This window comes from Neovison vison, chromosome 3 (genome assembly GCF_020171115.1).
Source record: "Neovison vison isolate M4711 chromosome 3, ASM_NN_V1, whole genome shotgun sequence".
Taxonomy (NCBI): domain Eukaryota; kingdom Metazoa; phylum Chordata; class Mammalia; order Carnivora; family Mustelidae; genus Neogale; species Neogale vison.
In genome coordinates this window covers 43,021,637-43,033,767 of record NC_058093.1, presented here as the reverse complement: position 1 = coordinate 43,033,767, position 12,131 = coordinate 43,021,637, and the positions used below count along the sequence as shown (strand labels likewise).

The following is a 12,131-nucleotide window of genomic DNA, read 5'->3' as shown; positions in this document are numbered from 1 at the left end:
TTTTTAGACATTCACAAGAAAAACCAAATATCCACCCATGTTTATTTGCTTCCTGTTGTTTTTCATTTCCAAACCTTCTCTTCTAGGTCACTTATAGCCCCAGCAATATATCTATGTAGCAGATATATTTATAAATTTCCATAAAACTTAATGTATATTAAAAACAATATCAATCATTTTTCCAAAATAACTCTGAGAACACACATACTCCTGTTTTTAGCACTAATCACAATCACAAAGGCTCTGGCCGATACAGAATGAAGAATGGGGTAAAAATCTGGCAATTATAAAAATAGCCCACTGTTTCTAAAATTTGTAGGTTTGACATGAAACAATTCTTTTTTTTTTTTTAAAGATTTTATTTATTTATCAGAGAGAGAGAGAGGGAGAGAAAGCGAGCACAGGCAGACAGAATGGGAGGCAGAGGCAGAGGGAGAAGCAGGCTCCCCGCTGAGCAAGGAACCCGATGTGGGACTCGATCCCAGGACGCTGGGATCATGACCTGAGCTGAAGGCAGCTGCTCAACCAACTGAGCCACCCAGGCGTCCCATGACATGAAACAATTCTTATAAACAAAGTTACATAGTGAAGATATTTACTGAAGTGGAATTTCTAATGTATAAATATTGAAAAGTAGAGAAGTTTTAGAAGAAACCAGTTTTCACAAATGATTTTGGTCACGGACGATGGTTTGATTCTTTGACAATTAAAAAATGTACCTCTTCTCTTTTACCTAAATACAGTATTCTATGTACATGAAATAGAGTTCAGTGTAAAGAACACCGAATTAAAATTTATTCCATTTTTCAAAATATAACACTACTTCATCTATGACCACTGCTTGCCTCCCTACTTGACACAGCAGGGGAGGAGCTCTGCCAGCGAGCACCCCTCCAGGAGCGTGAGAGCACATGGCAGTGGGGATGTGGATGCACAAAGGACGCACGTGCTGATGAGCGTCAGACAAGATGGCAGCAAGATCCTAAGACTTGATGGAATGTCCTGGGAAGGGGGAAGGGAAAGACACCACACCTATTTGAGGACAAGGTAAGATTTTTCTGGAACAGAAGGCATTTGACTTGGGCCCCAAAGACAGGAAGATTATGACAAGCACAGATTAAAGGAACCAGTATCAGCCAGAGCTAGGTGCCACGCATGCCCCATGTGGCTAGTTCAGGTCAAAATCTCTCATGAGAGGGCCTTGGCCATCTGGTCAACCTCTGGGCTGTGAGGACACTGCCACGTTGGTACCACAGTCAGTCCGGGTGCCAGACAGCACAGCGTTGTTGAGGATGGCCCCACAGGGCACATGGAACCCCACAAGGAGAGGACACCATTTACATAATTTTTGATCTGGTGTGGAAAAGATGGCCATTGTATCATGAATAAAATCGGGGAATGGGGCATGGAAGACTTTTCTAGAAACACACTAAGACTCTTCCATTTGAATGCCAGCTCGGACACTGGTTAGTGTGGGAACCTCATCTGCTGGAGGACTTAATCCCACTGAACACTGGATTTCCCGTCTCCCATTGGCAGACGCTGTGCCCTAGCTTGGCAGAGAATTAAATAAGGTTCTAGGTTTGAAGCATCTAATAGTAACCAATGCACAACAGGCACCAAGGAAAGGGGGGCCAGCACTGCTATGATAAATATAACACAATCACCATCTGGTTCATTGTGAAGACTTTTTAAGAAGATGGAAATGTGAGCAAGTAAGTACAGTGGGGTGTAGGTCTCCCTGAATTGGGGAAGACAAGGTTTGGGAAGGCCCTGAGGAGTTAGTAGTATTTTTTTTTAATGTGTCTCTTTTCCCAGTCTACAAACATACTTATGCTATTAGGTACTTCATAAAAGGGTCTAACTAGGAACATATTTCCCATGCCCGAGCCCTTCCCATGCCCATTTTATATAATTTCACCAAATATCTACATGTTATTACAGCATCAGCTTTGATACTAAGGATTTGAAGACCTGGCCATCAGTAAGTCATTTGGAAATAAGTCCCCTTGTGAGATGCAGGAAGGAAAGGATGTTTTTGCTACTCAAAATTATCTGATAAAAGCATCACTGTCTGGGGGCACCTGGGTGGCTCAGTTGGTTAAACGTCTGCCTTCAGCTCACGTCATGATCCCAGGGTCCTGGGACTGAGACCTGAGCAGGGAGCCTGCTTCTCCCTCTGCTGCTCCCCCTGCTTGTGCTCTCTCTCTCTCTCTCTCAAATAAAATCTTAAACAAAACAAAACAACAACAACAAAAAGATCCAAAGCATCATGGTCTGATGTCTTTCCTGAAACAGGGACTTGAAAGACTTACAAGGTCACCTTCTCTAGAATTTTGGGCTAAAGGCTCTGGAGCAAGCACCAGGTACAAGCCCGCTGAGGGCAGAGGGCCTACACAGGGGCCACAGAGCGCCCGGGATGCCCGGGGCACAAGTAAAGCTGGGGTAAAGTAAAGGAAAGCCCGGGATGCCCAGGGCACAAGTAAAGCTGATTAACCTGGGGGCCCATCTCCGTTTTTTGAAAAAGGGTCCGTTCCAGCAGCCAAAAGCCCCCAGAGTTCCACTGCTGCTGTTTTTATGTAGAACATAGATTTCTAACAGCCAGTGTGATTCTTCCTGCAGGAGGAGAGGCGCTCACTCATTTTCTAAACTTCCTATAAACAAAGGACAAAAGCCAGCTTGGGAGAGGTCCTAATCCATGTTCTATGTTCTTACACATGGAAAAATAAGAGTCCTCCATTGGGAACAGCTTGATGGAGCAGAAGTGAAATGAGGTTGTGATGTGCTATGATTTTCTCAGGCGTCTTGGTAGACTTTGGTTTGTAGGTGGTATCTGCAAACCTGTGGCCCATGAGTGCAGCCTTATGGCCCCTCATCACCTTCATGGTGAGGTCCCTGTGCTCCTGCCACACCTCTCCTTCAATTATGACATGTATTCTCTGGATGTCTTCTCCTCTACCTGCAATAAACTGATAAAACACTGCACTGTGCCTTTACCACAGTGACAGGTTAGGTAATTTGTGGACACAATGGATTTTTTTTTTTTTTTTGCTTTTGCTTTTCTGGAAGGCTAGAAGGGAAGACATGTACAGGATGAACCCCAGGACTGTAGGCACTTGCTGAATAAACACGCTTTTCCTGGCCATTCCAGCTATAGGCCTGACACGTGCCCACGGTCCTGAGGAGCCACCTCTGCATGGGAAAGGGCACACTGAAATCATAGATTATTGCAGCTTTTCATTTTAGAACCGACCTAAAGGGTCTCCACTGCCTTAACTTATAAAATGTGCTGCACAGAGAGGATGCTCTAGGCTTCGTGAAAGGATGTGTTCCCACAGGCTTACTTCAAATTCTCAATTTATTGCAACTTACGAGGATTTAGGTCAAAACCTTCAAATCAGAATATTTTGACTACTGTATGTTTATTAACCAGTAAGTACATGGAGTTTTTTCGAACTCCCAAAGTAGGTTCTTTCAATTCTCAAACATGTGCACAGGAACACAGTGGCCTTAACTTGTAATGTCCAGAAGGCCTAAGGCAGAAGACTGTTACGGGAGAGACAGCAGTGGGTGTCCCTTATGGTCACACACACACTCGACCTTGTGCCCCAGCTCTGTTATTAATCAGTCCCATGTTACAGGCTGAATTACGTGCCCCCCAAATCCAGATGCTGGAGCCCTCACTCCCAGTGTGACCATACATGGAGACCGGGCCCTTAAAGAAGTAACTAAGGTGAACTGAGGTCAGAAGGGCAGGGCCCTCCTCCAAGATGACTGGTGGTGGGGAAGAGAGGAATAGATGCCAGGACCCATTCCACCGAGAAGCCATGTGAGGGCAGAGTGGGAAGCAGCCACACAAGCCAGGGGGAGTCCTCATGGGAAACTGCTCCTGCTAATGTCTTGAGCCTAGACTTCCAGTCTCTAGAAACCAATGTTGCCTAAGGCCCTGGTCTGCGGTTGTTAGGGCAGCTCTTGCCATGGATGTGCTGTGTGATGCTGGTCAAGCGACCTTTTCCTTGAACCCTCCCTTCCTCATCTGCTAAATGGGAGACAATCTCTGGTGCATAAACAGGAAGTGTTGGCAACTGCTGATATTCTGAGGGATTGTAATTACCCCTAGGGGATAAAGCAGCAGGAGGGAAGAAACCCTCCGATTAGGGAGAACAGTGGCCAAGGGTTGCTCTCCAAAGGAAAGGCTCCTCTGGTCCTCAAAGACACTGCCCTGAAGCAGGCACTGTCCCTTGGGGAGGTGGAGCCCCGAGCTCTAGACTGTCCTCAGTCTCATACCCCCAAACTGCCACGTTGTGGAGACATGGCATGGTGCCCCCACCCCCGATGACTCTGGGAAACCAACTACCCTCCCAACACCCCCTCAATGCCAACCAGACCCTTTGGCCACGGGACACCCCAGCCTTTCCAGGCTGCCCTCCTCACACCCTCTTTCAGCACCAGTCCTTCCCACCTGCCTCGGGCAGCCGCTTCCGCCTGTCCCCCACCTCCACTTCCCTTTCCCTGCTCACCCCATACCTTTCCAGCTCAGGAGAATCTACCGTTCCTTGGCTCCTGGGGCTCCCAGGACCCCTGCCACACAGCTGTATTCCAACATTTGTCCTCCCCAGTCCTGGAGGACACAGGGTAGGATCTGGGCCCTGGCTGGCTCGTAGACTCTTCTGAGCCCTAGCAGGGTACCCAGAGCACAGCTGTGCAGGAAGAGCACACGACTGTTCCAAGCTGATCGTGTCTGATAGGAAATAACACCCGGGAAAAAAACCCTCTCGATTCATCTGGACAAAAATAAACTCTGGTGATTCATGCCAGTGCTGGCTTTGGGGAACTTTCCTCTATTTGTGCATGAACTTGCGCTGCTGAGCTCGTGGGGAATTGGGCTTTACCATCACTGCTGAACTCTTGAAGAAAATAAACAACATTTTATTGAAATGAATCACTTAGTCAGTTATTATCCCAGCTCCTGGATTATGGATCCACAGAGGACACATCATGTCTGCACGGCAGTTTACGGTGTACCAAGCACCTGAGTGCACACACCGCTCTGTGTCACCCCCTGCAGCCCGCGGTACTAAGGGGAGTCACATTTTAAATTAATTCACAGATTTATATTTAAATGATGGGTTCTGTATTTAGGTTAACATAATCTTTTTAGGCATTTTTGTTTAGACCACTCTGATGTCCACCCGTACAGCCAAAGGGGTCTGGGGGTGGTGGGGTATGTGTCCTCTTTGGTCTAAGATGGATGGTGGTCAATTCCTACCCAGGCATCCAGAGAGTCTGAGTGGTTTTTCCAATGACAGTCTGATATTTGAGGAGTCAAATTAAAAGCATGTGATGCACCCACCTGACCCATTAAATTAATAATTGTAATTGGCTGAGTCTGTCGTGAACCAGGCCAGATGCAACACTCTCAGGGAGTTGTTCACCCAAGTGAGGTAAATTAGCTTTCAGGGCACTGGGATCCACGTCAGTAAATTATCTGCTTCTGGGGAACTAAATGGGCCCCCGATGCCCGGGCAGAGCTGATTTGCCACATGGGTGAACAGCAGATTCTCAGGGCCGCCTCTTGCTCACCTTGGTCCCTCTGTGGTCAGGCCTGACAGATAGGAGCCGCAGCGCTGACGCCTTGCAGACGCCACACATGTGGCGGGATGGAGCTGGGTGGCTTCTGCTGCACTCCCAGGAGGAAGAGTGCGGCCACTCTCTCTCTTCCAAACCCCCCAGAAGTTTCAACCCACTCTTCAATTCTGCTTCCTGCACAAGAGCACTGGCCGGCAGCTGACCAACTGTGACTGGTGTCAAACTTGGAGATGTTAAAAGTGAGCATCATTAGGTGGCTTTTATTCTGCCAGCACCACACAATCCACCCCCTCAGGCTGATCCCAGGTACCAGACAACACGGGTCAGTGGCCTGCAGCAGGCTGGCCAAAAGGATTAACTCCAGAGGTGCCTTTCACTTAATTGACAATTGCTTCTTTCTACTCAGCTGAGAATCAAAACCACACAGGGCTTCAAACGGTTCCCAGGCCCTGTGGTGGAGTGCTACTGGAAAGTTCCATGCAGGTCGGCCCTTCCACGAGAGCTTGGGGAGGGTTTCCTGGTGGCTTCAGGTGGCTGTTAAAAAGTGCTCTCCTCCCGAGGGGACCATGATATCCAGCTTCCAGGTCAAAATTAAGATTTAAAGTCAGGTGTTTGGAGGACAATTCATGGCTTCGATGTATCCCTGTGGCACCCATCCCAAACCTGTTTTGACCTCGGCCTATGGCGCTACCTCGCAGGCCCACACACTGGGGAAAGTGCTCAGCTGGACTCATAGTGCGAGGACCAATGGCCTGGCAACTCCTGTGTGAGCAGGACAGCGGCTGCCAGGCACAGGCTGCCCACACATGCCTCTCTGCCTGCCTCTCTTCAAAGTCCACAGAGACCAGTTTCTCTCAAAAGATCCAGTTGATGAAACAGATTAAAAAAAAAAAAATAAAACAACTCCAACTTCTGAAAGCAGGAAGTAGATGTTTTGCCCATAAATCTCTAAAAGTTCATGGTGAGGCCTGATGGCACTTGGAGCTTAAAAACGCAAACTAGCAGGCAAGGGACCCCAAGAGATGACTGAGACAGGCCTGAGGGGGCCCGCCTGAGGGGTCTGCACTGACCGGCAGGGGTCTCTGCCGCAGCCTGACCTTAAGGGTGCCCATCCACCTCCAGAACCTCTCGTTCCTGGCCAGCCCCACGAGGCCCGCCGCCCCCCAGGCCCACAGCGCACATGCGAAGGTGGGTAATGCTGGGTAGACACCGCTGGCCTGTCTCAAGGGGGAACACCAGACTCCCATATGGAAGTATGATGAAGCAAAGACAGTGTTTCTTACTCTCATTCTTCGAAGTCCTGCAGGAGACAATATACTCTCTCCAAGTATTTAGTGAGCAGCTCGCATATTTGCCTCACTAAGTGAAATATGTATTCTCAATGACGGAAGCATGATAAGACAAGCCGACCAAGATTTCAAAGATTCAAAAACACCCCAGTGTTTGTTAGGAAGCGGGAGGCGAGGTGAGGCCATCAGGTCTGTTTCTGCAGAGTGAGCGCGGCAGGGGCGGGAAGAGGCCAGGCTCTGGCCGGGAGTCTGCCGGGAGGGGGAGAGGCCAGGGCTGAGGCTGTGTATCCGTACTATAATATAGAGATTAAAAAATGCCAAAGGGAAAGAAAGAAAGGAGAGCACACAGCTGCCGTCCCCCAAACAGACCTCCCATCTGCCACCCACGATTTGCATGTCACCTTCTCCGGGCTCATTTGTACTTCATTAACTGCCATTGACTTAACAAGATTTATGCAAATGACACCATAGGAGCTCCCTAACTCCCACTGCAATCAAGTGATTATGTATGTACAACTCTCCACAGCAATGAAAAATTAATACGTGACAAGCCCACTCGCCGCTGAGCCGGGCCTCTGGCTTTTTTTTATTTTTCTTGCTTTGCTTTTTAATTTTTATTCGAACAGACCTTATCTTATTAGTTTAAAAAAAAAAAAAGAAGAAGGAAAAATAGGACCCCTCTGACCCAATTCTCCTCTAAGGTCCCAGAAAGGACAAAAAAAGAAATGGGTGCAGGTTCGAAAAATGAAGTTATTTTGCAGAAAATCAGTCATACTCTTGATGAGGAATCTTTAACTGGGGGGAAAGGGGAAGAGATGAAATCCTTGTCCAGCATGCTCCATCCAGCTAGCTCCCACACTGGGGGAAGAGGCCTCTGTTCTCAAAATGAACGAGCTGCAGAATGTGAGCAAAGTGTGGTTAAAATAATCCCCTGGAACACAATCTGGACAAATGCGAGTCTAGTGGCATAGCGTGGTGAAGACCACCTTGCTCGTACCCTAAACCAGCTGCTACAAGATTCCTGTATGGAGTTTTTTTATAAAAAAAAAACTAGCTGGTCCTAAACCTGTCACCATCACCAGCCCCATGGGGGTCACCGAGATTCCAGGACGGTTTCTTTGCCATGGGGTGACTGGCCTAGAAGCCGGAATATGGGGCTCCCATGCCCAGACCAAGTCTTGAACATGGCTGTGTGGCAAGGCTAAGGGCCTGCACTGGGGAGAAGGGTGGGAGAGCAAATGAAACCATGGCAGGGGAAAGGGAGACCTTCCACGCCTGGAGCATGTGAGCGTGGTCACGTGGTCCCCAGACAAATGTGGGGACCGTCTTGGACGTTTCTTCTACATAGGTGGAAGGTATTTGTCTGAGGTCAAGGCTCACCTGTTTTACTTAAAACACGTAACTTTGCTTTCTGAGCTTTCCAAAGGCTTTCCCCCAACCAGCCATGGAGAAAGCAAAGCACTGGGACGAGGGGCTGGTGTCTGGATCCTGCCCCATCACTTCTCTAAGTGGCCTGGTCGGGAGTGCTCACCCTGCCCGGGGTTTCATTTAAAGCAAGGATAGTACAGCCACACCTGTGGCGGTGTGGGGGGTTCAAGAGGACACTATATGAGCACTTAACCAATATTAAGGACTCATCTAACTGTTCATTCCCTCGACAAGAGGTCTGGCGAGCATCTAGAAAGAACATGCCAGCACCTGACTCCTTCCTCTGCAGTCTTGCTCCTCATTTCTGCTTGCTGAAGTCACTGTGCAGGAAGGGTTAGGAATTCAGACAGTCTCTAATGATCTCGGATCCTTTACAAACACGGCACACACGGGCATATGAGATAAATCTGTAGGACCAGCTATAAACCCACATCAGTCCCTGTGACCCAAAGACAGGCTCCAACAAAGTTGCCCTGAGCATGACTAACTGGAAAATCCAATTTTGCTGGAATTTAAAAAAATTCTCTCTGGAATCTCCACATCCCAGTGTTTCAAGGGGCTCTGATTATCATCCAGGGCCCATTTCACAGAAGAGGAATCTGAGGCCTGGAAGGTTCTGCCACAGGGGAATCTGATCTGACAGGTGTGTACTTCTAGGAAGGAGCTGCTCTGGGCAGCCATGAGGGACAAGGATCTGTGCACGCTCTTGAACCATGACTCATCGGGAAATCAGACCATGATTTAGATTTCGACGACATTATTTAGAACATTCACAACTGAAAGGCTTCCAAAGACTAGATAATACTCATTTTACGCTTGATGGTCAACTCCAATCGGCACACAGATTGAAAACCTAGTCTGTACGACGGGCCCCCTCTGCAGATGAGCAGGGTACAAATTGAGTGAAGGTTCCAATTACACCAGGGGCCTGCCCAGCCCGTGTGGAGGGCGGCACCTCCCAAAAGACAAGAAGCGTGAATCAAGGAAATGGTCGAGAATTAAGTTTTAATATTCCCAAAAGGAAAAGTCCCAGGACTCATTTTTTAAATGAGAGAAAAGGAGTTAAATGATATGAAAAGGAGTTAAATGATATGAAAAGGAGTTTCATAATCCTACTTGGAACAAAATCAACAGAAAAATCACGCATTAAAATCACCTCCTGTAGACAGCTCAGTGTCTAAATAAAAGCATACAAAGAAAAGAATGAGCAACGACGAGTGTGGACCTCAACAGTAACAAAACCATTTTAGAGCGTGAAGACACTGCCCGCCAGCAAAGGGGAGGGAAGAGGATTTTTCTCAATGGTGCCCAGAGCCTGACCACACATTCGTGGCCTAGGAAGTGAATGTTTCCAGAGTCCCGGCTCAGGCCCCATCCGACCTGTTTTCACCCGTCTACGCTGAGGCTGCCTGGCCCCCAGCTAACGCGGCCTTCCTGCTTGTTTCAGATGGTGAAGTTGTATTTGTGCACTGACTTCTGCCCTCTTGGAGGGGTGGCCGGAGCCAACCAGAGTTGTGGAAGGGCACAGGAAATGGAGTGCCCGTGGAAGAGGCTGGCAAAGAGCAATCCCCCAGAGGAACAAAGTGGTTACAGCCATGTTCATAGGAGGAAGAGCTATTATCCTGCCTGCAGATTTTTTTTTCCCCCTCTCTCAAGCAGAATGCACTCTAAATCAATTGGACTTCTTTCACAAAGTAAAAGATGCTATTACCAGGAGCCACAGTGCTGGGTCGAAGTCTTTATTTTTATTTTCTCTGGAACTATAATAGCAAAATATGTCACGTGAATTTCCATTTTACTTGAGACATAAAGTAATTTGGTACCCGGTTTCTGGGCTAATGAAAACCTATTCCAGGCTAGCGACATAGGCCAAAACAAATGCTTGAATTCAAGTCCTGTTGTGTAATGAGGAAGTTTAATTAAGGCCCCACATTACAGCTGTAAATGTTCCTTTATATAATAAGGTCTAAATGAAACTGAACCTAATCAAAGTTACAATTCCTTCATTAGCAAATTACAAACAAGAGCGCGCAGCTGACACACCGGCTATGATTATCACAACTAATTGCCTCGTTGTTACAAACCAGCCTGAAACAGTGTTCAGATGTCCGTCTGCGAGAGCAAATTAGGGCCACATCGGGCTATTCCTGTGATCACAAGGGGCTCTTGTACGGCGATCTGATTTACCCCTGTCGACTGGCGGCCCGCGGCCCAATCAAAGCCGAGCTACAAAGGCAGCCTTTGAAGCCAGCTCAGCCTCGAAACACACTCCATATGCAGCGGGCAGACTGCACTTCATTAGATCTGTTGTCACATTTTTCCCTCTTCTTATTCTAATGATCCTATTTTAATACACACAGGAACCTCTTCTAATTGATGTCAAGTGAGTGACTTCTACATTCATCAACAGAGCACATCAAACAAACCTTGGCGCACGAGCCGGCATCATAGCAAGGAGAGCCGAGGTGTGTCTCCAGCTCCAGGAAGGGAAAAAGGGGGAAGCGGCGTACCTGTTTAATTGGGATGGCTCGACCGCTCCCGATGCTGTCCGCACGGCTCTCCAGGCCTTTTTTCTCTTTGTCTGGGTCACTCCCTTTCCGAGACTGCAAAGCAAAAATAAAGTTAGCATCTGGGTAAGGGCTGTGGCTCGCGGATCTGCAGGCCTGCCCTTCCCTGGACGGTTTCTTCGCTCCCACACCCAGAAGCCATGGACAACGCAGGCGCAAGCACACACAAGCCCCAAAAGCGGGCTGTTGAATACTTCGCTCCCACCAACCCATCATTTTACAGAGAATTCTCCAAACTTTGCCCCCTACTTTTCTTCCGCAAAATTCCCTTTTAATTCTTTTCTTACAGAGCTCAAAATTCAATCAGTAGAAACCAACGGACCGTATAGGAAAGTAACACCCAACAGGAAAGCGCTTTCTGGGGCTGCAGCTAATGCAGCCGAGGAGAAAAGGCCTCCTTGCGGCTTGTTGGGGGAACCTACCACATGAATGTGTATGTTGAGTTAATGTCTGAAGGAGGATTTTGAAATTCTACGAACGACGGAGCAGAGCAATTTAATAGTGCACTCTTCATTCATATCAAGGTGCCGTGAACTTTTTTTTTAACTGCTTCTGGACAGTTAGAAAGCAGGAAAGTCTAACTACTGTTACCACACCACACCACAAAAAATAACAAAGGGGAAACAAAGTTGAAGACCTCTTTTTTGACAACACATCAGTGCTTGGGGAAAAATGAGCAGCTTTGTCTGCTAAGTTTGCAGAACCGTCTCCTGGGCGGCATTGTTGACACTGTGTGACCGGCTTGGGAGTGGGCAGGTGGCCCCGTGTCGCTCAGGGAAGCCACAACCCAGAGCGCAGGCGACTTCGGGAAGTGGAAGGAGCACCACAGCTTAGCCTCCATCTCCGGATGGCATGAGGAAGTGTGAGCACAATGATTTTCTGACAGATTTATTTTATTATGAGAGAAAGATCTGAAACTCGTCCTCCTTAATAACTGTGCTGACAAGTGACAACTTCACTCCATTACTTTTCAATGGGAACATTACTCACGCAATATTGAAAATGGAGAAATATTTTCATGTGCTTTTCAAATCTGAGATGATATATGAAATGAACAGACTTCGTGGTGTCCGGTGTGCAGTGAAGAGCTAATGAAATCCAGTTTCAAAGGGGTATAAGAGCAGCCAGGTTTTTTTTCTAATATTAAAAGGGGCAGTGTCACCGGGTGTGAGAAAACTCCCTAGGATGTAAACTCAGATGTGGCACTTTGAAGAGCATGTGTGCTCATTAAGAAATAAGCCCCTTTGATGACTGTGGA

At 47.7% G+C, this 12,131-nt stretch overlaps 1 protein-coding gene across 6 annotated transcripts in view; it reads right to left on the bottom strand.

Annotated features, from left to right (window-relative positions):
• AGAP1 (ArfGAP with GTPase domain, ankyrin repeat and PH domain 1) overlaps nt 1–12,131 on the bottom strand; it is a 515,463-nt gene that overhangs the window by 249,176 nt on the left and 254,156 nt on the right. For all 6 annotated transcript variants that reach the window (XM_044241902.1, XM_044241903.1, XM_044241904.1 and 3 more), the window contains one exon: nt 10,817–10,909. In XM_044241902.1, coding sequence (XP_044097837.1) covers nt 10,817–10,909 — 93 coding nt within the window. The remainder of the gene's footprint in view (nt 1–10,816; nt 10,910–12,131) is intronic.